Raw genomic sequence first — 25,232 nt, forward strand, 5'->3', positions numbered from 1 at the left:
CTCTCTCCCTGCCACAAACAGGGTTCAAGTAGATCATGAGAACTGAGAGCTGACTGCTCCAAGTAGGAAGAAAAGTGTACATTTTGCTTAACATTGTGTTCTTCAACATAAAAATATGAGAGCATATGTCAATTACTAGCATCTCAACAACAAATATGGATTTTTCATGCATAGGATCATTCTACTTGCTTCTCTCACCTTACCAAAACCTATAAATCCTGTATTTTCAGTACTTCAAATGATATCACTAGGCATTTTCAGACAAAGGACAGACACAGCCACAACTTCGGGGAAAAAAGAAGTAAGAATGATGCAAAGCCACATAAAGCAATGAGTGATTTCATTTGCAACCTCAGTTAGGAGAAGCATCCAAAGACAACAGTTGTTTTCGCAGTTAGTTAGAGAACTCTGCTCTTCTTACAGACCTTCACTTCATCCCTCTCACTCATGTGAAACTCATCTTCTCCCCCATTCAGTTGAAGTTTTCCTTTTGGCTCCCCAAATTTCCATTTCTCCGGTGCACACAAACCTTTTCTCTCTTCATCATCTTTATAAATTAACGCATTTTCCCCTTCATTTTCTACTACTCTCTTTTGACTCTGAAGTGAAAGCAGTAGAAGGAATGAATATCACCAGATCAGCTGCACATTCAGGATCTGGGAAACACCTGACCACTTGTAATATAAGAGTGGCTTTGTTTGCCAAAACTGATAAACAAATAGTTTAAATGCTTAAAATTCTCACAGCAGTACTGACATCAGGCACAAAATCTCAGGGCTGAAAGCTATGAAAACACTTTCTGGAGAAATTTTATAATGAACTGTATTCTGTCAGTTCCTCATATATGTCAGGTCATACTGGAAAATACAATCTCACTGCATCCCATCCCCACAACACTTGCTGCTTGCAGCTACAAACTCTGGCAGTGCAGACACCATGGATTTACATGCTTGCCATGTGATGAATGTTGCACCACAGCACCCACGAAGTAATTGCTTATGATTATACTACTGCACAGTACAGCACTTAAAAGCTCTCAGTTCAAAGCCTACTTATTACTGCAACTCTGAATGAAAGTGCAAGTATAGTAAGTAACTAATGTATCTGAAGAAGTAAAATGGATCAAAGCAGCAGAATCCAATACTGTTAAAGTAACTGGCAAGTGTTCATTTAATAGGAAACCTTGAAGCACAGTCCAGTTTGTGATGTTTATATTACTAGATGTTGCTGAACAAGAAATAGGCAGGAAAAAAGAAATACAAGAACATTTTAGCTGATATCTTCTCTGCTTACCTACGGATCATGTGTACAGTTAGTTACTACCAGTGAAGTACTTCCACTAAACCCACCTTCTAAGCACATTAAGCTTTCCTAAGGAAAATCATAAGAACGCATAAAGGCAGAGACATGTAAAGGGAAAAAATATGGTTCCTTAAATTTCATGGAGAAAATGGCAGTGGCAGTCCAGTACTGAGTTCAGTACTCAGTGAAATAATTCTCCATCTTATTTCATGCTAGAGGTTGACTGCTGACTTCTCTGTTCCTCTTCTGGTAACCTACATCCTTAGAGTCAAGACTACATATGGCCATACCAATGATATCTTCTTAGCTGAACTCTTATTAGCTCTACCAATCACAGACATGACCTTTAACATGGGGATGCAACAAGTTATGGAGTGACTGTGGTACTTGCATTTCAGAGAAAGTGAATTTTAAAAAATAAGGAAATGTACAGAAGCGAAACTGTTATGGTTGCAAAGAAAGACCATTACAAAAAGTTAATGGTTTGATAACAGATATAAAAGAAAACTACATTTTAGAAATGTAAGGGAAATTTCAAAAGCATTTGATACAGAACAAAAACCAGGAGATATTTAAAAAGAAAAAAACAGAAAAGAGATACGGGAATAAGGAACAATAGGGGAAAAAAAAGATTTGGGTAGAAAACCAATAATCTGTATTTCAGCCACACTGAATTTTAAAAGTTGCAAGAATCAAAAATGCACAGGGTCTTTCTTTGCACAGAAGAAGAATCATCATATTTAAGTACGCCAGACAGATAGTCGGACACTAATGAAGAGTACAGAGACATTCTGCTATTGACTCCCCTTCCCCCTACATAATAATTCACTTCTCTGTAAGCAGTATTTCCAGCATTCATCTCACCTCTTTCCATCATAATCATATCCCTTCCTGGTCCTCTCTCTTGGTATGAGCATGAGCACACATAGCAACCTCAGAATCTAAACACTGTTGGCTAGAAGGAAAGTAGTTGGACGAGAAGCAGACTGGAGGATGGAGATGTCAATTCAGAGTCTTGGATAAAAGACGAGGAGTCAGAATCACTGATGTTGCCTTATAGCATCAGGTTTGTTTTTAGAGTTATCAGCAAAACCCAAAGCAACAGAAGAGGAAAAAAAACGTGTGAAAAGGAAGAAAGGCAATGTAGTTAGCAAATTTCAGTATAAAAAGGTCAGTTAGGAAAGCAATACCTTGAGAACATGGAAAAGATCAATACTGATGAATGGCCCAGACTTGGATGCAGTGGACAGTTGGGAGGGCAGGAACCTTACTAGCATACAAGACATCAAGAGACAGCCACAACATACTGAGATAAAACCCAATTTTATAAGGTAAGAGTCCACACACGGTATACACCTGAAAGACTTTTCAAAAATGTGTTTCAGCACTGAGCAAAAGGTTACTGTTCTAGGAACACAAGCATACGCTGTATGAAGACCTGTAGTTAATACAGTCCAGGTGCTCAGTTTATGTCCTACATGAAAAGTTTAGCCTGCAATGTTACTAGAACTGAATATGTAATTAAACACAGTGGATTGAAACCAACAAAGCGTGTACAATTCTAAAACCAAATAGATGCTCAAGAAAAGACATTACTCCCTTTCATTTAAAATAATGAAGCAAAAAAACTGTTCGTCTTTTTTAATACAGAAAGAAATTTAGTGCAAAATTTCTTCCTCAAAATCAAGATATAACAGTATTGGCTGAAACTTTAAAATCTAAACCACTCTGGAAAGCTGTGATGACTGAAGTTGCTAAAAGTCATGGTTGATCCAACTTTTGCAAATATTAGGGACAAGCTTTATAGAAAACCCAAATACTACAAAATATACCATACTTATACTTTTTTCATGGAAACTTGAGAATCTATCATTCTGAATTTTTTGCCTTTACATTAAAATTTTAAAACAATTTCTAATAATGCTTATACTGATACTTAGGTTAAGATTAAACTGCATCTAAAATTTAGATGAAGTTTAACAAGGGCAAGTGCCAAATTTTACCCCTGGGGCACGGCAACCCTGGATATACACACAGACTGGGGAACAAGAGGCTCAAGAGCAGCTCAGCAGAGAGGGATCTGGGGGTTCTGGTTTCAATAAGTTGAACATGAGCCAACACTGTGCCCTGGGAGCCAAGAGGCCCAGCTGTGCCCTGGAGTGCATCAAGCACGGCATTGCAGACAGGCGAGGGAGGTGATTGTCCCACTCTACCCTGTGCTGGTGTGGACTCACCTTGAGTACCATGTGCATTTTTGGGTGCCACAGTACTTTAAGGATATAAAGCTCTTAGAGAATGTCCAGAGGAGGGCCATGAAGTTGGTGAAGGGTTTAGAGGAGAAACCGCTGAGGAGTGGCTGAAGTCACTTGGTTTGTTCAGGCTGGAGAAAAGGAGACTGATGGGAGACCTCATCATGGTCTGCAGCTTCCTTACAAGGGGAGGAGGAGGGGCAGGCGCTGATTTCTTCTCTCTGGCAACTGAGGACAGGACCCGAGGGGATGGCTGGAAGATGTGCCAGGGGAGGTTTAGGATGGATATTAGGAAAAGGTTCTTCACCCAGAGGGTGGTGGGGCACTGGAACAGGCTACCCAGGGAGGCAGTCACGGCACCAAGCCTGATGCTATTCAAGAAGCACTTGGACAACACCCTTGGAGACATGGTGTGAATTTGGTGTTGCCCTGTGCAGGGACAGGAGTTGGACTTGATGATCCTTGCGGGTCCCTTCCAACTCAGGACATTCTATGATTCTCCCCAGAGGGATTGTGCAAAAGGGCCAAGAGATCCTACTACAATGCAAAAAGTATCATCATTACACTGTTACTGTAGGCAGACGCAAAGTACTTAAAAAGCACTGCATTTAATCACAGGCATTGGAGAGCTGTGGGGGGAAGTTGTTTGTTTTCACTGTAACGTATCAAGCCACTGCATAGCCCTTCATAGACAGGACTAGCATAGTCTTTGCTAAAAGCTCTCTCAATCCAAATGAAAGCAGACCTTGCTGCAGCAAGTTTGGCAGACTTCCCAATCCTTAGTATGTAAGTGGTCATCTTGATTTAAACAACAAAAACCATCATAACAGGCAAAGGAGCAACCCAATTACACTGGGCACAGGCTCATCAAGACACATGTAAGCCTAATAGAAAACATAAAGAAAGCCTGGTTGGAGGAGAAAAGAAGCAATTGCAGTGAAGCAATTTCATTTAGTTTCTTAGAAAGGTTGTAGAGTAACAAATAAAACAAAGGTTTCATTCAACGATTATAATCTCAATATTTTAAAACTGAAATTCAGCACTGATTAATATATTTTCTATTTACACTAATTTCCTGATGTGCTGATCCAATTTAGAAGCAGGATGAAATTAACGTAATTCTGTTGGAAACAACCAAAGTCACAGGCACAGCCTTTGAATATGCATTTGCTGATGTGTTTATGTCATTTGCATTAGGACGGCACTCTTCTTAATGATCTTCTGTTTCAAAAAGAAAGACAAACAATCCTCATTTTCGTTATGGTCGTCTCCTTCACAAGAATAAATGAAAAGAAAGGAGAAAGGAGTGGAGAACAAAAAGACAAAAACAAACTCCAAAGCTTTCTCCTTTATCCTGTGTGGGAAAGTAAAGAAAAATGGAGAAGAAATACATCAGGTGTATCAAGTTGCACAGCTTACACAGTCTCATTCTAGAGACACTTGGCTACATATTTATGACAGTTTATGTGTCTGGCCTCCTGCCTGTGTGACACAAATACATCTGGATTCAATAATCCCCTAGAGAGAGATCTCAGATCTGACCAATCACCTTATTAGCCTTAAACAAGTCCAAGTATCTTTGCGGGCAACAACATTTTTGACAAGAAACAATTTCTGAAAATTGGATTTTAACCTTGTAACTTTAATGAAAAGTATTACTCATACCACAGTTGTCTAAAAAAAGAAAATCACGTCTCTTTTAAACATTTTGTTTACATGCACTGTTAATGACATTCCGTTTTAACATGGTGCTATATCTTTTGATGGTTAAATTCTTCAGGTCCAAAATTCAACCATTTACTGTACTACTAAAACCAAAGGAATCACAATGTATGCTTTTCTGGGGACAGCAGCAATGAACAGGTCCTTGCAGAAGATACAGCAGTAAAATTAATCCTTATGTTACCTTTACCATCCCCTTACTCTTCTGAAAAAGCCTCAGAAGGTTTCTGTTCATACTAGTTTTATTGCTCTATTATGTTTATAATGAAATATTATTTTATTTCCATACAGAAACTATGCAAAATGAAGGGAGATGGTGGCTAGGCAACCATATCCCAAATGACAAAAATTACTTGAAAAGCGGACTTACCAATTGTAAGCTCTCACTTTCATGAAGACAAGCTGTTTGGAGCTTGGACTTTAGGGCTGCGGTGTGAAGCTGGTGAGATGCTGTTTCTCTCACTAACATGTCAATTCTGAAACTTGCAAGTTGGTAGACATCCATAAAACTTTTAATCATGGCCTTTAAAAAGTAAGATAAATCATCAGTGCTAGGCAGGCTATACTTAAATGCCAAACAGCATACCTCCAAATTCATTACCGAAGACCTAACTTTTATTAATCAGAGAAATCAAACAAAGGTTGGAAGCCAGGCAAAATTTCAGTCTCAGGATTTAAACTCTAAAAAGTTCTGACATGGGATCTTTTATAAGATCTAAAATCTTAACAGCATTGAAGAAAAGCAAATGACTGTGCACCTTAATTAGAAGGTGCTTTGATGAGCTGTTTTCAAACATGCAGTACTGCACTGAGCAGCTGATACTGTTTTTTGTTGTATTTAAATACAAGACTCAGTGCAAGTTTAATTTCTCTTTACAGAGATTCACTACACAGTTTCAGGTAAATGTTCATACTTTCAAAATGACTCAAGTTACTAATCCTGCCACTCCACGTTAAAAAAAAAAACACGGCAGAAACAAAAGAAACCCAGTAAACCTACAGACCTCTGAAAGTAAATAATCTGATTACAATATAGCTGGGACAATATAACTGTTTTTGTGTATATAGTGGAAGAATGTCCCAATCACGTAATACTGATCAAACTGATACTGAAATTAGCAGCACAAGAGAGCACAAATGATGTGGCAGTACTGATTAACTTTACATCTACCCTAAGTAGTGTAACACTGTTGAGGTTAACGGTCTTCTTTAAAATGGTTAATACATTTTATAAGTTACAGTATTCCCATCTGAAATGACCTGTAGCAAGTTTCTACTGTAAGAACATATTACAGATAATATGAAATTGGCCTTTTGAATATAAGTCTGTGGTACAGGCAAAAATAAACCTAGTACAACAAACAGGCATTCACAAAGATTGTTACTGTTTTCCTTCCTTTGTTCTCAAACTCACTACTGCTTTTCAGAGTAAAAGTTAACATAGCTGAAATCAACCAAGTTATTTCATTGACAAATGTAGAAAACAGCAGTGGCAAATTAACACCATCATATCCTTTCTCATCAGAAAGAATATCCAAAATGTTTTACATACTATGGTGCTAGTCCTAAAAGTGTATTCACATAGCTCCGTAAGTCTGCTGCTGTCAGCTCTGATCCTCCTTTTAAAGTCTTTCATCCACATTCAGTGTGACTAAAATGCTGCAGCTCTTCACAAACATTACCGAGCAAGAATGTGGATATATCTCACACCCCGTATAAAACTGCCTGAAAGTCTTCATATGGCAACTGCCCACATGTTAAAAATTATTGACATATGTTCAAATACATCTATGGACTGGGTCTGTGACTCATAAACAAGTATTATACCAATGCGTCATAACAAGCTGTATCTCAAATCTCACAGCAGAACATCTTATGTGTTTCTTTGATTACTTCCCACATGATATAAAGGTATCACTGAACTAGAATGCATAGAGGCGATTCGTTACCTTCTTCTTTTTACCTCTGCTATTTACCTCTGCTACCACAAAGCTAGCAAAGCCACTAACCTATACAGCTTCATCCTACATCTCCAGAGTCACTCTAAATCCATGAAGTTATATGAAGCAGCAGTTACCAATTCCTTGCTGCTCAAGTGAGCTATTTCATGTTCTCTTGTTTAATGAGTTAAAAATTTTTCAATCTAGGAAAAATGTATTTGTTCACAAGCTTTTATTTTCAGACACAGCAAATATTTTTTCTAAAACATATAGATCTTTTTTTAGTCTAGAAGGAAGCAATTTCTCAGCTATTAACAATTCATTACCATGCATTTATGCACCCATAGGTACACTGCTTCCAGCACATTCCAATTCCCTAGCAAAGATCAGGGTCAGTTTAGATTTCTCACACTCAGGACCACGTTAGGGAAAACAATATTTTTGGGTCTTCCAGTGGGTGACATGGAATCCTGGATAACAAGTGTGCAGAACATTTATTCTAAATGCCACCTGGAGCAATGCAAATATTTTAGGTTTTTAGACATGCCATTGGAAGGCATTTGTTTACATACAATTTTATGTAACTCATGTCAGTCATAGATTCAGTCATGGATCTGTTTTCCACAATACAGAAGTTCCACTTATTAGAAAGCTTGATACATGGGGAACGGGCATAGAACCTAGTCACTTGCATGTTGTAAGATCTGTCACATAATGAGTAAATACATCTCTAAAGGAGTTCAGCACTTTAATTTAGATCCCTATTTGCACGTTACAGATACAAATATACCTGCAGCTCTGGAAATTGTTCCATCATCAACAAAGTCTGTTGATGGAATTTCAGAGAATGCACATCTAGTTCTGCAGATTTTTTTTCCTCTGCTGCTAAGGATGAGTGTTTTCTATTGTTTTTAAGTATACATAGCAACAAGATGTATACATAGTTTTTAAGTACACATAGCAATAAGATACTTCAGCAACCCTCCTGATTAATTTTTATGGCATAAAATTTGGCATTTATACACAACTGCAGGATCTGCATTTAAGTGAGAACTTCTGGCTTTGAATGTGTTGCTACTAGTGTGACATGCAAACTGGGAATAGAACATGAAACAATAAAAATTGGTCTTCCGTTACAAATAAAAATGTTTTTAAAATACACACCAGAAAATTACTTCTGTTCAGAAAGGCCAGATGTAGCGATCCCCGAACATTACAGGAACCAATATTATTGCAACTCAGACCACTTTAAAAGTTAAAAACTTTCCAGACAGATGAGTGTTATAGGAAAGTTAGTGGGGAGAAGACCTAACCAAGGAGGCCACAGCAATAGTGGGGCTGAAGGATACTAATTTTAAACATTACTGGCTCCAGGTGTCTCTGCTTAAGCAGGGGGTTTGGACCAGATGACCTCCAGAGGTCCCTTCCAACCTCAACCAGTCTGTAATTCAGTGAGTACAAAGACTTTCCAGGGATGGAACACAATACAAGTTAACAATGGTTGAAATTTACATAGGACTGTCAATTTTAAGAGCAGAAATTGTAATGAATTACTCTACATTAATCAAAGAAAACGCAGAATTAATCAGACAGCTGAATGGCGTTTTTCAGTGACCTCTTCCCTTCTACTCCACACAATTCCTGTTATTTGAAGTTCTACATCATGTGCTACTGATGTGGCAGAAGCAAGTACAATGGTAGGAGCGTTTTCAATTTCAAAAGTGTTTTCAATGTGAGAGGAGACCCATGCTCCAACACTAAGTCAAGACACAGGCAGCTTCATGAAAACAGTTGCATGACTTTCCTGGATAACTGCAGGAACTTACAGGATAAAAACATATTCATAAGATTGGAATGGAAAAAGGATGCTTTTATGCTGAAGGTGCTGGACTAGGTACAAAATTTGCAAGAGTGCTGAAGTCCCATTTTCAAGTATAATGTTCAATGGACAAGTTATTTTAAGCCTAAGTACTTCTAAGGGTCTTTTTTTTCATGGGTATTTATACATTTAAAAAAGTATTGCCATCTAGAAAATCCCTATGAACGCTGTAATTATCATTGAATTCAAAGCAAATCAGAAAATTTTGAAAAATTCAGGTAAGGGCTATTCACATGATAAAGTAACAAAGTCTTTCAAATTTCAGATCCTTATTTATTTAGAAAATGGGGCTCTGAAGATTCTGAGCATTACACACCTGGCCATTTTGCCTGCCTCCCAGCTTGTAAAAACAAGGCCAGAAGACAGGAGCACTGCAAAACCATGTATGTGCACAGCCATCTACCAATTCTCCAATACCATGAATATACACAGAGAAGCACATAAAGAGATAAAAGACAACATATATAAAATTTAACAAAAACTAAACATGTTTTGTTTTAAGTGAAATTAACAAATGAGGTTTATTTCAAAGCAGCCATAAGGAAGAAGGTCCTTATGACCTGTTCAAAGATGTCTCATCTGTTATACAAGGGTACGCATAAAAATTTCTGGCTTAAGCTACAGGTTGGTGAAGCTGCGAAACCTGAGGTGAGAGTGAAAATGAGACAAACTAATTTGATGCTGTTTATAAACTACAAACCAGGGAACTGCAGAGAAAAATAGCAAAATTTAAGCTGTGCTTTCTTTCTCCAGGTTAATCTTTAAAAGGACTGAGAACGCTTAACATTAGAGACAGTCCTCCAGAGGCCATGTAAAAACAATTTTTTCTAATATTCCCTCTGTGCACTTCTGAAAAACCAATCATTACCTTGTTCTGTACACCATTTCGAGAACCAGTAATTTTATGGTGCACAGTGCTATAGATGCTTTAAAACAGCTTTTGTGTGCATTACTGGGTACAAGTTTACAAGACTGGAAGACTCCAATCTGCAGGAGTACTTTAATACTGATAAATTACATTACAATCTTTAAGGACTATGAAACACAAAAAGAAAATAAACCTTTTTTAAAATTAATTTATGAAATTCAAAGGTTACTCAAACATCAGCTGTTCTCAATTCAGTTATAGTGAAACATATAACAAAAAATATACAAATCAGCATATGCAAATTAGCATAAGACCTCTAATCAAAGTTTTAATCTATTTATTATACATTATAAAAACGGCATTTTTAATTCCAGATTAAAACATTATACATGTTGGCTCCCTTGCCCTCAGTGCTTGGCTAATGAGAACAAACACAGTTCAAAACAATTTTTATTTGGATTATAAATTATAAATAATTGTGAATAGAAGTTTCCAATTAAAGTTTTAGACTATTCTGAAGTTACAGATAAAATACCAAGTGATTAAGAATTAGTCTCTGTATTTTTACGTCCATTTTATAACATTAACTCAGGATCGTATTGTGCCTGCTTTATCATAGAAATGTATGTTCTGTTTCGAAAGAACAAAATTAAAGGAAGGAGACCTTATGTGAAATGATGCTTATTAAAAGGTATCAAACAGACTAACAGCCTGACAATAAAGCACTGAGTTTGTAACATCAGATGCAGCAGCCAGAATAACAAGACCATCTACTTTACACAATGTGCTTAAAAAAAAAAAAGGTATAAAAAAGTCAAAATTAACATTTTACTGTTAGGTTCTCCCTTCAGGAAATTCTTCAACTAAAAAGAATGTTAGCAGGTAGTTAATCTACCTAAGGGCAACATATACTAAAGGATGAAAAAGAACAAGAGGAGGAATAATGAATGGACTTCAGAAGAATGAACGATTAAGTCTAGTACAAAAAACGTGCTTAGACTAGAATCTAAAAAGACTGAGAATTTCATTGATGGTACAGAATTTGGTTGGAGCGCAGTTCAGGCAAAAGCAACTGGTGTGAAAACAAAACTCCATGGAGTGGAGTTCTGCATGCTTAATGGATAACCTATAGAATGCCTGTCATTATTGCCTTGCTTCAAACTGACATAAATAAGATCAGTCAAAACGAGTCTAGAAAACAAAACATACATCAATTACTTTTAATTTTCAGAAGCAAGATTTCAGGATACTTATTATAGATTTAAGAGAGCTATATTTGGGGAAGAAAGGATTAAAATTCATTTCCCCCATACATTTCAGCATTTGAAACCCCATTCTGGCTGCCTGACCCATAGTCCAAAATGTCTAGTGGCAACATCTGTGGAGGATGTAAATACAGCAGCTTCTCAGGCATCAGAAAAAACCCTCAAGGGGAACAGCATTCAGCAAAATTGCACTTTTGCAGCTGTTTGGCACTTCTTTAATGATCTATTCTCCTTGTATCTCATTTCGACACTAAACTTTTTGTTGGGTTCCATTCAAGCGTGGCATGCACAATTTAAATGTGCCAAAAAGCAGGTTAGTTCTGTTACAACTTTTTTTTTTTTTCCAATGAAAGCTGACTCAGTGCCACACACAGGGCCTAACTCTATCCCCTTTGCTTCAATAACAATTACTTTACCCTGTAGGTCTCAGAGGATAGCCCAAGGGAATGAAGCTCTAAATAAAAGGCTAGATTCTCTGCAAGACGTAATGACATGACTTCCTACAAGAAAATTGAAAAGGGAGCATTGAAACTGACAGAGACTGAAGGGAAAGTGCTTCTACTGGAAACCACAGCAGATGGCGATAACAACGATTGCCATGAAAATTATTACAAAATTTAAGAATTTCAAAAATAACATTGATCTAGAAACTGATAAATTAAGACCAATGTGTTTGTTGGTATGATCAGGTAGAAAGCATCCCAAGAATTTTATAGCAAAGGAGCTACCTCCAGCCTTGAGTACTCAGAAATACCTCTGGACCATGCGAGCAAATACCACTTAACAAAATTAAGGAAATGCAGATTTTTATAGGCCCATGTTTACATGCAAAGACCATCCTTACTGTCTGTTGCACAAAGTCAAGCACAGGTGCATGCAAAATGTAAAGGAAAAACAATCATTGCCCCACAGAACTTGTAGTTTAAGCTATAGCTGGGGGAACATGCTACCAATACACTGTACCCCTTCCCATCCTCTTACACAGTCTTGATACAAAAAGAACATTTCAGTCTGTCAGGGAGGAAGAGAATTTTCAGGTAAATGGTTTTGGTGAGACAGAAATGGAAACTGGAAGAAGTTTCAAGCTGGTACCTTTCCTTAAACCTTCTCTTGCAGTGTATATTCTAGACAGGGATGAAAGAAAGAGGGACAGGTAGTCCCTGAAAATAATATGAAGTCCATTTTAAAGTCCCTCAATAGAGTGAGCACAACATATTACCACTGCTGAGAGGAACCAAAGAGCAGCAGTCACAACAGAAAAGTCAGGATGCAGTTTCGTCAGAAAAAATGGCAGTGTCCCACCACACATTCAGTCTTGAGGAAAAACAAGAAAGTCAGAACTTTCATCAAAATCCAGGTGAAATATCAAGTGAAAGTACAAGTTGCCTGTATCTGGATGATGTTGTTCTGGGTCTATTAGAGTGACATCTTGGAACAGAAAAGATGTATAAAAGCTGAAGTATAGAATTCTGTTTTAAAAACCAAATTCATAGCAGTAAAATAAATTTTTAAAAGCATATTCTTTCTTATTTTAAGGGACTCCTACATATGGATATGATATCCCACATAAGCAAACCGGTTTTTGTAAATAACTGTTACCTAAACATTAAGTCTTAACTGTCTGAAATCTAAGGGATTAATTATAGGTGTATGTGTATGAGAACAATTTAAGGAGGGGAGAGAAGCAGACATTAATCTATCAAGTTACTAAGCAGGAAAATCTGAAGCAACTTCAAATGGAAGCTAAATGTGAGATCTGAAAAACTCCTCTACTCTTCTGAAATGCTGTCCACGAACTATCCATCATAACTAACTCAACTACTTGCCAACATAGTAGAAACAATGAGTTTGCTGAAAATTAAAATACAGTTTTTTCATTGGTTTTAAAGAGTAAGACCAATTTCAATTTAAAGACCAATTTCAATCACTTTTAGTGAGGAAATATGCTTTACAGACAAACAGATTCTACTGAGACTTTTATGAATATTTTTAGAAACTCATGAAAAAAATACCAATTTAGTTTTAACCAGTATAGAAAATGTCTGTCACTGACTCCAACAGACAAAAACAATCACCCCACAATATCTGGGTTCCGTATAGACATTTCCTTAAATATTTTGACTAGAGCTATGAAGTGTTATAGGTCATTCCTTTCTGGCCACAAGAAGTGGGAAATGTGTCCACTTCATATTTTCCATGCAAAAAGATTAAGACAATCTATGCTGTAGTTCCCATTTATTAAAAGAGACGAAGGTCCCTTCTGGCAGGTTTAGTCAATGTGATAATTATGATTATGTGGCTCATAAATAAACAATCATTACTGAGTCCTAATCTTTGTATCAGATTTTAGGTGAATGCTGAAGTCTGATGGAGCCCAGGGGCTAGAAAACTGGACAAAGATTTGTGATATAGTTACTTCATTTCCTTTATTTTTCTCATGAGGTACTCATGGTAGCACTCCATTTTAAGTCAACATAAATATTTCATCCTACATAAAGCAACATTTAGTAGTTTTGTAAAGAAACTCTAAAGTATACCTGCTAGGTTGGATAGCAAACCAGTTTTTTCATTTTGGCTTCTCATCCAAACACCATTTAAGTGCACAAATTCATGATGCCAGCACAGGAAAAAGCACCAGTCAGTCTCTGTAGAGAAAGTAATGATCTAGAAAAGCCAAACTGCATTCCTCAGTACCCAGTACTGAGTACTGGGTACTCAGTAAATGGACGTACCCTTAATCTAGTGTCCACTGCTACATATAGGATGGACAGGTGTTCTCCCTTCATTGTGCTTAAACTCACACATTAGTGAGATAACTAGTTTGCTTCATACATTCTTGAACTTCATAAAAAATTGTATTTAAAAACCCCAACATACAAATGGCTAGATTTTAAATCAGACTGGCTTTCAAGATCTGATTTATGCCATGAAAATGTTTTATTAGAAATTTCAGGGACAACAGCTCTTCTTCCAAAATCTGAAGAGCTAAAGGAAGTTTAAAGAGCACAGTACACCTACTACTGGCCTTCACAATGAGCATAAACATTAGCATCCCTCTTCCCAAAGCAAAAGTTGGAGAACGTTGGCAACATCTGCCAAAAGTGGTACTGACACTGAGTTTGACAATTCGCTATCCTTAAGCTTAGTATGAAAGAAAAAACATATTTTCCTCATAAAGTTTACTTTAAACCATCATAATCTGAGGAAGAAGTATGTATAAAATGATCCCTGTCATCTCTGAATATCTAGTTCTACTAACAATGGAAGTACAGTTGAAGAAAACCCTTTTCGGGAGAAAGTGATTCTGTTTGTCTACTTTTTTGGCATTTGTCATATAGAAGACAGATTAGCTCAACTCAGAAAGGTATAAATCCCAATCAACACATGCTAAAAACTTGTGGATGAGTGAGACTCCACTATACTGAAGCCTGGGCCTCTTCTATACAAGAGGTCATCAAACTAAGTGAGAAAGCTGTTCACTTGGAACAGCTTAAAGACAAAGAGAAGAAAATACTAACTTTTCTGCCGGCAGAGCTCTGGTTGTCCAATTCAAAGATGTGTGGTTACCTGATGAGCTTTTTTAGATATTTTGGAAGACATTGATTTTCTGCTTTTTTTTCAGCAAATGCATCAAGTGTCTTTTCATTAAATGGAAACTTCTCATCAGATTGAAGAATAGGATTTGAATTATTAGGCTGGGAGCCTGGCAAGTAAGGAACAGGCTGTTATGGTCCATTCCCCTGTCTGGGCAACAGTCAACCATTAGATCCAATTCCTTAGAAGCATAAGAGATAAAGTGGCTTTCTGAATGCTGTTTATAAAGCTGGATGCTTATAGCAAAACCGAAAGGAGAAAACTAAGGAGGATAGGCACTGGTGAGATGAGTTTGCCTGGACAGCATAAAGTATTCTTCAGCAATAGGACCAGAAGTAAAATACCCCGTATCATAGGGTATTATAACTAGACCGAGAAAGCCTTTTTAGTCTTTCTTTTTTAATGGTTTTGGTAATGATTGCAGGCACAGCAACATCATGTACTTGAGCTGCAGGCTTAATGGTGGATCTACAGCAGCAGCTAGTTCTTAGTCAAGGATGCCAGGCTATCCTAGCTTATAAACACCCTAAAGGACAGCATTTCCCAAACTGCCATTGATATTAATTGGTTTCTACTTCCTGATGCCTTTTTCAGAGCTGGACGACTACTTGCAGATAAGTCATTTATGAGCAATTGTGCCTATGGATGTTGGTAACATAGAGAAATCACTTCCACAGCTCACCAAATCTAGAAACTATAGATGATTTCCACTATTTTTCACCATTCTATAGTTCGGAAATGATGAAAGTAACCTGAAAAGAAACAACTACTGATGGAGTGGCAAGAGAACGGGAGGTGATTATGACAGACAATGCCAAAGCATGACTAGTATAAAGAAGGTAAACTGGGAATATTTATTAAAATTAACATATTAACATTAAATGAAGCAGCAGAAACCATTTTCAGAACAAACACAGCATACAGTTTTCAGTAAGTGTGTAGTTAAGCTGTGAAACTCCTTTCCACTAGTCATGTGAATGCTTAACTCTACATGTGTTCAAAAAGCAATGGGACAGTAAATGGCTGTTGAATACAAAAATAGTTTTGTTTCAGGAGGTCCTTGAACTAAAATGGTGGAGGCTGGGAGACATTCTAGGGATATTTTAGCCTCATTTCTTATACTCTTTTTTTTACTTTCCCCTGTCCACCCTGGTTTTAAGCAGGGACAACCAGATTTACTGCTATTCTATGTGCCTTCTAGGCATTAAATGGTTACTCAGTCCCACAGTCTGTTTCCCAAAGGAGTAAAATTTGCAGCAAGCCTCACATGGAATAAAAGCAGAACAAATCAAGCATCTAGGATAGTGACCTTTGCCAAGGTACAGACAAACATCATATTTTGATGCTCAGAACCCCATCCTGTGGTCTTTGCAAGCCTATGTAAAAACTTAAGAATTTAAACTCTTTAGCTTGTGCAATATTAAATGATTTATATATTTATATTAAAAAAAAGGTCATTCCTTTGAGAACGGGAAACTGGATGGAGAGAAAGTCTGGCATTATAGGCAGTAGTAACGGCATGCTGCTTTGCCTTCTAATCTCTCCCTTTAGTGTTTGTCAATTATGATACGATCAGGAAGAGGGAGACCTACAAATGGGTGCTGGTATTGGAAAAGAACACACAATTTGCCTCTGAACAGAGAGAAGATAGAACCAAAGTATAGCCTTCAGGCATTAAATGGACATTGCAAGTTTGCCCTACAGGTGGAACACGTGACTGTTTTCTTCTCATCTTTCCTTTAGAACTGCACTTCTGTCAAAAAAGATCATGACTTGGAACCAATCCAAAAGAATCTAAGTACAAGTTCTATAAAGGTTCCAGAAGGATAAACAAATGGTGGTCTTTCCATAGATAATATCATTTTAAAAGCCATGAAAGACTGAATCCTTTGCAGGTAAACTTGCAACTTGCAGGCTGGGTATCCCTGTTATTCAGGTTTACAAGCCAGTTCCACATTCACCCTCTTTCCACTACTTTAGCACCCTCCAGCCCTCTCCATTTTCTTCCCACCCCCTAATTTTCTACCACATTTTTTATTCTAATGGGAAGACACCATAATGAGGGAAGAGACCATAATGAGGGACAAGACCATAAGGAAGAGAGAGTTAAAGAAGACTGTAATGAAATTGGTTACTGTAATGACTCTAAAGAAGTCATTATCCCACTCTACTCAGCGCTTGTCAGGCCACACCTGGAGTACTGTGTACAGTTCTGGTCCCCCCTATACAAAAAGGATGTGGACAGGCTGGAAGGGGTCCAGAAAAGGGCCACCAAGATGATCAGAGGACTGGGAAGCCTGCCATATGAGGACAGGCTGGGAGAACTGGGTTTGTTCAGCCTTGAAAAAAGGAGGCTTAGAGGGGATCTCATCACCGCGTTCCAGTACTTAAGGGGCAGTTACAAAGAAGATAGAGACTCCCTTTATCCACAGAGTCACATGGAGAGGACAAGGGGGAATGGACACAAATTGCTCTTGGGGAGATTCCATTTGGACACCAGAGGGAAATTTTTCACAGTGAGGACAGTCAACCATTGGAATAATCTCCCCAGGGAAGTGGTTGACTTGGCCACACTGGACACCTTCAAGAGTCGTCTGGACAGGGTGCTGGGCCATCTTGTTTAGACTCTGCTTTTCCTAGAAAGGTTGGACTAGATGATCCCTGAGGTCCCTTCCAACCTGTGATTCTGTGATTCTGTGATTCTCTAATGGAGAAGTATTCATTAAAAATAAATGCCCTGTTTCAAGCATATTTTTCCTGGAACACCTACAGCAATAGACCTTATCAATCCTAAGAATTCATGCTTTTCATAGTCCAGTGTAACTGTTGGAACTTGTGACCTTAGGATTCTAGCAGCACGTATCACTTGACCATCAATCAATTCAGTAACTGAAAAATCAAGACAACAGCTTCAAATTAGTTCATTATGATTCCTGCAAGATAACACATAAAAGAAAATCTGCAGGTAACAACATAAGTGAATTTATGAGCCACAATTTACACATGCCTCCTGCCCAAAAAAACCCAAACCCAAAATGAATTAGTGGCAAACTCATTGAATTTGGTAAAAAAAGGTTAACTCCTAATCCTTTCAAAACTCATCCTCTTCAAATTTCACTTCAGCGGTATACCACTTCGGATGTTATCCCAGTCTATTTCTTCAGTGTAGGACAACTGTGGAATTAACAGAACAGCCTGAGTTTTTTATGCCTAGTTTTATATTCTGAAAGGTTTACTGGGTTTTTCTTAATCCTTAAGTTGCATATTCATTGCTATATTTTCATCTGACTTCTGTCACTTATATTGTCATGCAGAAGGGCAAATCAGGGTCAGTTTATGTAAGCAGCATCAATCTGAAAAAGTTCATCAGTCTTCATTTCAAGGTATTATGCAAAGAAAGCTGACATTAAGAGAGCCTTAACTGACAGCAAATGAAATCAATCAGCAAATCACTAAGCCATAATAAACTCGCTCAAGTTGTAGATAACCCTTCCTCTTCCAGGTCTCTAAATACAAGGCCCATCAAATGCAGTATCTGAGCAGAAATGTCACCCTTGATTCCATTACAAAATTTTTGCGCTAATCCAGTGCATTTTTTTTTTTCTTCCTCTGTAAGCTATCGATAAGAAGAACAAACAGATAGACGTAAGTTTTATAATAATGAAATACTAAGCAAAAAAAGACTAAACAAAAGATTCAGCATTTGAAGAAGTTTCTTTTTTTTACTTTAAATGTAATTAAGAATAGAAAATAGTTTCATTCTATTTCTGCTACTAAGATATTTGTGTAATAAAGTCTATTGCCTTATTAACTCCTATTGCTTAGACTCACTTGCTCAGCATTTCTTCTTAGTTTTTGAAATTAAAAGAACTAGTACAAAAATAGTAAGACTCCAGACAATTCCTAATCTATCACGGAATTCACTTCATGAATTCATTTTGTAACCTACATGATTATCAACAGTTTAACAGCTATGCTTCTGAATGGGCTTATCTGTGTTACAACAGTACACACTGCAGACAATACCAAACAATACAACAATATAGTCACATCCAAGCTATGCAGTGGTTATCTGGTAAAATTATTCCTTTTCTGAAGATACTGCGCTCAGATAATCCCATGCAGTTCTGAAAGACAGGATTTCTGAACTAAGAAAAATTGCCTACAAACACGGTGCTGTGAAAACTATCTTTGTTGGGTTTTTTTTGTTATTGAATGATGCTTTATTTTGTAGTTACAGCATTTAGTTTACCCTTATTCACTGAGGCAGCTTTGGGTACATATCGAAATCACCATGTCTCTAGAGTAATTTTTCTCATAAAGAATAGTGACTAGAAGTCAATAAAGGTGCTTCCTGTTGGGTCCTTATGCTATAAGATGCAGCAACCTGGTAACCAGCTGGAAAAAAATGCCATCCCAGGATTACAAGCAGAAGCAAAACTAAATAGATAAACTTGGTGAATTAAGATAATTTTTTACACAGTCCTTATAGAGCTTTCTTGCATATCAGCACAGATCATTCATATGAGATTACCCACATGCAATAGATATAAAAGTGTGAAAAAGTCTAAGTGGACAAAGGCAGTTAGTTACACAATTGCTTGACAGGATCAAGAAATAAAAATTTCCATTAAGAAAGGTTACCAAAAGGTTAAATGATTATATACTAAGTTTGGCATTCAAGATAATCAGCAGCAGGTCTTAACTGAAACTTTTTACAAAACTAATAATGCTTATGAAAGAGGCTGGACAGGAGTTAGTAGTTTCACAGGCATAAAGACACAGCTTTCAGTAATTGATTAATTGGTGATTAGAGATACTGACTTTGATATTTACGGTCCCATTGTGCCAGAGAATTAACAGGGTTGGGGTGCAATCAGTGTACCAGCTAACTACAAAGCCTTCTGAGAGAGTTCTTCGTATAGTCTCCATTCATGTATTAGAATGAAGGCAAGGGAAGAAACAAAAAAACTGAAAGGGTGGATGAGAAAGCAAGGGAAAGAGGCTAATGATAAGGAGGGGGAAAATGAGGAAAGGAGGGAAAGCAATAAGAAGCCCATAAAGGACTGCTAAAAAAAATGTGATGAGGAGAGGAAGTTGGAACACAGTTAATCCACAGAAAGGAGAAGCAGTGAGAAATTCAAATTATAAAAGGCAAATTTCTAATATAACTGGTATTTTGAAGATGCCTCACTTCTATGTTTTAAATTGTGTTTTGCTACCATACATTAATGTTATTTTAAAAAGGAAATATAGTTAAATTATGCTAAAATGCCTTCTAAATATTTACCATCATGATGCAACCTATCTGGAGTCATGACTCCAGATACCAGCTGAACACATTCAAGGAGATTAAATTAGAGTTCTTCATGTTACATCCCTTCAATCTGGTTATTCAGGTTTTACTTAGTTGTTAATTATTGTTGCCCTGCACCACCTTTATTTTTGACAAATTGAAGTTTGCAAAGGTCAGGGTTGCAAGAGGTGTCATATGGCTCTAATGAGTTTAAAACACTGACGTATTTATGACTATTTCAGCACAAGCTGCAAGTGCAAAGTATTATTATATGAATAAAGAATCACTTCTCTCTTTAAACAGTATATTGGAAAGCAGGCTTGTGGGCAGTCCAGAAGCAGCACATTTTGACACTAGGTAGGAAATGAGTTCTTTTGGAGAGGAGAAGAAAAGAAGGGGAGGGTAGCACAGGTGCTGTTGATAGCAGCTGTTGAGCTCCTGGAGAATGAAGACCCAGTTTTACCCAACAAGAAGCAGCAGTCCGATTCTGGAGGAGGCAGCATTCTGGCCTCTGTAATGAAATGGATAGTTCCTTCTGTGGGTGAAATGTAATTTGTCACGTTTGACACTACAAATGAAGTAAAAACAAATACTAGAGGTATGTGCATGTTGGGTGCATGTATACATAAATGCACTATCTTCAAGACGATCTTAAAAAGGTTTCTCCTTTCTGAAGTATTAAGAGAAAAAAAACACAATTATTTGTTCTTTTAACAGCCATGCCATTAAAAAAACCCAAACAAACAAAGAAGAAGGCTCCAAAACAGAAATACAACATCTAAAATACTAATAATTAGGTTTTCAAGCAGCTACTCCACGATTAATTCATCCCATTAAGTCCTCATACCAGAAGTGATTTATGTTTGAAAGACTTGCCCTATGCAGAAGATAAAATCTGATGACAGAATTATAATGTTACCTTTGAAATCGCTTCCTCAATTTGGTAAGAACTTTTTTATTGACAAGTAAGCACAGGAATGATAAAGTGTTTATTATTTTGAGAAAATTTACCAGCAGAATTATGCATATCTTTTACCTTCTAATCTATCAAGCATAAATCTAAAATTAATGAGCAAGTGAAAATAAATACAAATTAAGAAGCTCCTAACACTTTAAACTACATTTACGTTTGCCAAATTGATTAGAAGTGGACCTACAACACAATCAGATAATGCATGACTAAATCATACATAAATACAAAATTTACATAAAATAACTGGTAAGAACCTAGTCCTTCATAAATTTATAGTGATTATACACTAACACTGAAGATGTCAGTACTTGACCATATTATTGCCACCACTATAAGCCTTTATGTTATTATTGTACTTTTCATTTCAAATTACCTCAAAACACCTGAGAAACTTCCTAAACCTGCATGAACAGAAGGACACATGCTGAAGACAGAGACAGAGGGAGGGCAAGAAAGAGGGAGCACAAGATGGGTGGGGTGGGAGGGAGGGAGCATCAGAGAGAGGAGAGAGCAAGAGGCAGAGGGACAGTGGGGACAGAAAGACAGCAGAAAGGTAGACCAAGCGAGACAGGGCCAGAGCGGGAAAGACGGGTGCAGAGGAGCAGGGCAGAGACTGAGGCAGAGCAGCAGGCAGAGGTGGAGTGAGGGAAGGCATGAGCGTGCATACAGCAGAGAGAGTGGGCACAGCAGGGAGAGGGAGAGCAAGAGCAGCAGAGAGTGAGTGCGTGTGGCAGTGTACACGCAGCAGTGAGCAAGCGTGAAACAGAAAGAGCACACGTGCAGTGGAAAGTATGCACATAGGACACGGACAGACAGCATACAGCAGAGGACGAGAGCATGTGGCAGAGAGGGAGACAATGAGAGAGGGATACAGAGACAGACAAGACAAAGCGAAAACTTACCCATCTCAAACTCACCTGCGAGAGAGAAAGCACACCACAAGCATATAGTAACTTTCAAAATTAAGAGAGAGCTTAGTAATGAAAAATACAGATTTACCTACTCAAGTCCTTGGTTATAATAAACTAAAATTTTCTTAACTATGTAAGGGATTTCCAACAGTCAGGTCAATCTTACATCTTGGGTGAAGGGCAGCACACAAAGAAATGCTTTCTCCTAAGACCTAGAAATGCTGACAAATACAGATATATGTACGTGCACCCCTTTTACACCAGAAGCCTGCCTACAGTCTCATCCTCACATCTGCTTTTTCATAAACCACATAAATGCATTAAACATTCACATCCTCATTAAAGTCACTCACAAAACTTGTCGATATGGATTCTCTAATTTATATAAATCCTGCAAAACAGCCATACAAGTTCATCTGTGAATACCAGTTCTCTTCCCAACCAACATACAGAAGTCACATCATATTCTTTAGCAACCAGATATTAGAGGAGGAAGAGGCGCCCCATGCCAAACACTGACCAAAAGCAACTACCACAAATGAATAAGGCCAATTAATAAAATACACAAATGGAGACTTTGCAGACAGAGGTCAAGGTAGTTCCCATGACACAGAAAATGATTACTCTTTCCCTAATTGCACAGCTGCAGGGAGCTACCACGTGTTAACATCAGTGACTGACTGATCACAGAGCCATATGCATGTCATTTGGACATGCAGGGGATGTGATTCTGACAACCACAGCTAGTTTCTTGTTGCCACGATTTTTCACTGACAATGCCTGAAAAAATCTGTTCCTTCTGTGTACATCTGGGACATCATCCATAAAGACAGTGCTCCTCCACTTTGTTTAAATAGCTCCTGTATCTGCTGTAAGACCAACCTACAACAGTAGATACAGAGCACAACCTAGGTGCACAGGGAAAAGCGACTGACTTGTATGTTGTTAGCCTTTCCCTCATTGGGAATCAAGCACTTCTACATCAAGTAGACATTACACATTCTATTTCTATTGCAAAACTAGTCTGAGGTACCTATATTTGCTTCAAATAGTTTCTTTCATACCAGCTCTCATCCTTCTGTGTCTACAACTCCAAATAGAAGAAATTTATTGTGAAATTATACCAATGCTTAATTATTTATACATGAACTTTTAAACCTTATGTGGTTTATTTGGGGACTTTATGCATTGTTTTTTAGGTCAAATTGCTTGCTATGAGTATTAATTACATATTTGATGTAAAAGTACTTGAGACAGTTCAGAATGGATCTTCTGAACAACCACTTTTTCTGTGAGCCAATAACGTATTTCAGAAAAGAGAGTTAAGAGAACATTATCCTCTTCCTAAAGGTGTAGCACAATTCAATTTTGTGTTTATAAAGAGCTGATAACCTTCACTGGTTAATTTAAATAGTCATGTGCCAAGCATGACTACTAGAATTAGGAATCTCATGTTATTTCAATTGCTCTTTTTTCACCCATGTATCCTGTATTTATTGGAGGCTTCACATACAGTTCCACTTTTTGTCTTCAGTGGGAACATTCAGGCATGGACAGAACAGCACACCTCAAATCCTGTTATCATGTGTTTCAGGTGCTTGAAAATAATACCATATTTTCCACTTTCAAACTTAACTAAGTAAGTAACAAACAGTACAACTTTGTGACATAACATCCTTCACAGCAATTAAATCCCAGGTGAGAGTGTTTCAAAGCTTTAGCAAACATATCATCTTACTCCTCGAGATGCTGCACTTTTTTCATTACTTATCCATCTCAAGTGACATTTTCAAACTATTATAGTCATTCTTGTTACAGTTTCCAAGAATTTAACAAATGCCTACAAATTAAGTCATACTTTCACTACTTGCAGGGGGCTTTAGAAGACACTCAGTGCAAGACCATTCTTGTAGAATAACTTACATTTCAATCTGCTATGTAATTTATCAATTCAAGAGCCACTACATAAGGTGCAGGCTTTGGAGAAGATGCACAGAACTTTGTGTCCCAAATATTTCATTTCACTAGCTAAACGTCTATCACTAAAGTGTACAACACGTTCTTTAAAAGATGAACACCACTTCCTATATATCTTAAAAATTATTTCATTTGGAAATGACAGGGGTTTTATTTGTGTGTTTGTTTGATCAGCCCTGTAAGTATTCATGGTATTTGGAATGTTGGATGCATTTGCTAGAAAAAACAACCATCTGGTTTTACTAGATAATTAATTAAGTATGCCACAAAAAAAGCAAATCTCTGATAGCTTAGTTCACAGTCAAAAGACTTAGGTTCATTATACCGATCTTCTTACTTGTCTCCTATAAAGAAAGCATATTTTTCCCAAGAAACATTCATATAGAGAGAAGAGCAATTTAAAAATTCCAAGACTACCTGTGTTCCCAATGACAATGAATATAGATCACTAAGCTGCTGAGCCCATCAAGTAAATTAAGGATAGCAGGTTCCATTCAAAACACCCTAAAAGGTACCTGCTTTCCAAAAAATTTGGAAGAAAGTTAACTTATGCAGTTGTGTAGGCACATACAAATATACCAGCTTTTTTTCTTTCTCTCGTATACTAAAAAAGTGATACATACTGAACGAACAGATATACAATTATTGTTAATTACTGATTCCAGGCACCTACTATGAATTGGATGCATGAATAATAAAAATAAAAGAATGCAATCTTCTGTGAGTGCTCAACACTTCTGATAGACAGTCCTTCATCCCTATCATACTGTCTAATTTATTATCTTAATTTTTATGCAATTTTTGAAAGAAACCATCAAATATCAATAAATTTAGACTTGGAAAAAAACTCTCTACATCTACCACTTGCAAATAATAAGGCCTTTAACTGAAATGTGCTTGTCACAGGCTAAGTATAAAATCCATGTAATAGTAGCAGTAATAGAGACCATGCATGCAAACAACTGCCTTTAATATAGGGTTGCATACAGTGAAATTAAAATCAGTTAGCTGATTCCAGCTATTTGAGGGGTATTTTGTAATAAAATCTCTAGAATGTACTCAGAAAGTTATCATACAGACACTATGTAACTAGAGATGAGGAGGGGAAAATGAAAAGGGGAAGGGAAAGGGAAGGGTAAAGGGAAAGGAGAAAAGGAGCTGCACATTGATGCTGTTTGTGTATGTACAGAGTAACAATGTGTATTTGGAACTGTCAGGTGAACAAAATGTATGTTTACAATACTGCACCACCAGGA

At 37.3% G+C, this 25,232-nt stretch overlaps 1 protein-coding gene across 3 annotated transcripts in view; it reads right to left on the minus strand.

The window, feature by feature from the left end:
- The window catches only part of CCDC171 (coiled-coil domain containing 171), a 162,743-nt gene that overhangs the window by 16,068 nt on the left and 121,443 nt on the right, over positions 1-25,232 (minus strand). For 2 of the 3 annotated variants that reach the window (XM_075078194.1, XM_075078192.1), the window contains one exon: positions 5,644-5,796. The exons of the other annotated variant lie outside the window; for it this stretch is intronic. In XM_075078194.1, the coding sequence (XP_074934295.1) occupies positions 5,644-5,796 (153 nt within the window). The remainder of the gene's footprint in view (positions 1-5,643; positions 5,797-25,232) is intronic. 3 annotated transcript variants of the gene reach the window in all.

The sequence above is a fragment of the Phalacrocorax aristotelis genome, chromosome Z, assembly GCF_949628215.1.
Source record: "Phalacrocorax aristotelis chromosome Z, bGulAri2.1, whole genome shotgun sequence".
Lineage (NCBI taxonomy): Eukaryota > Metazoa > Chordata > Aves > Suliformes > Phalacrocoracidae > Phalacrocorax > Phalacrocorax aristotelis.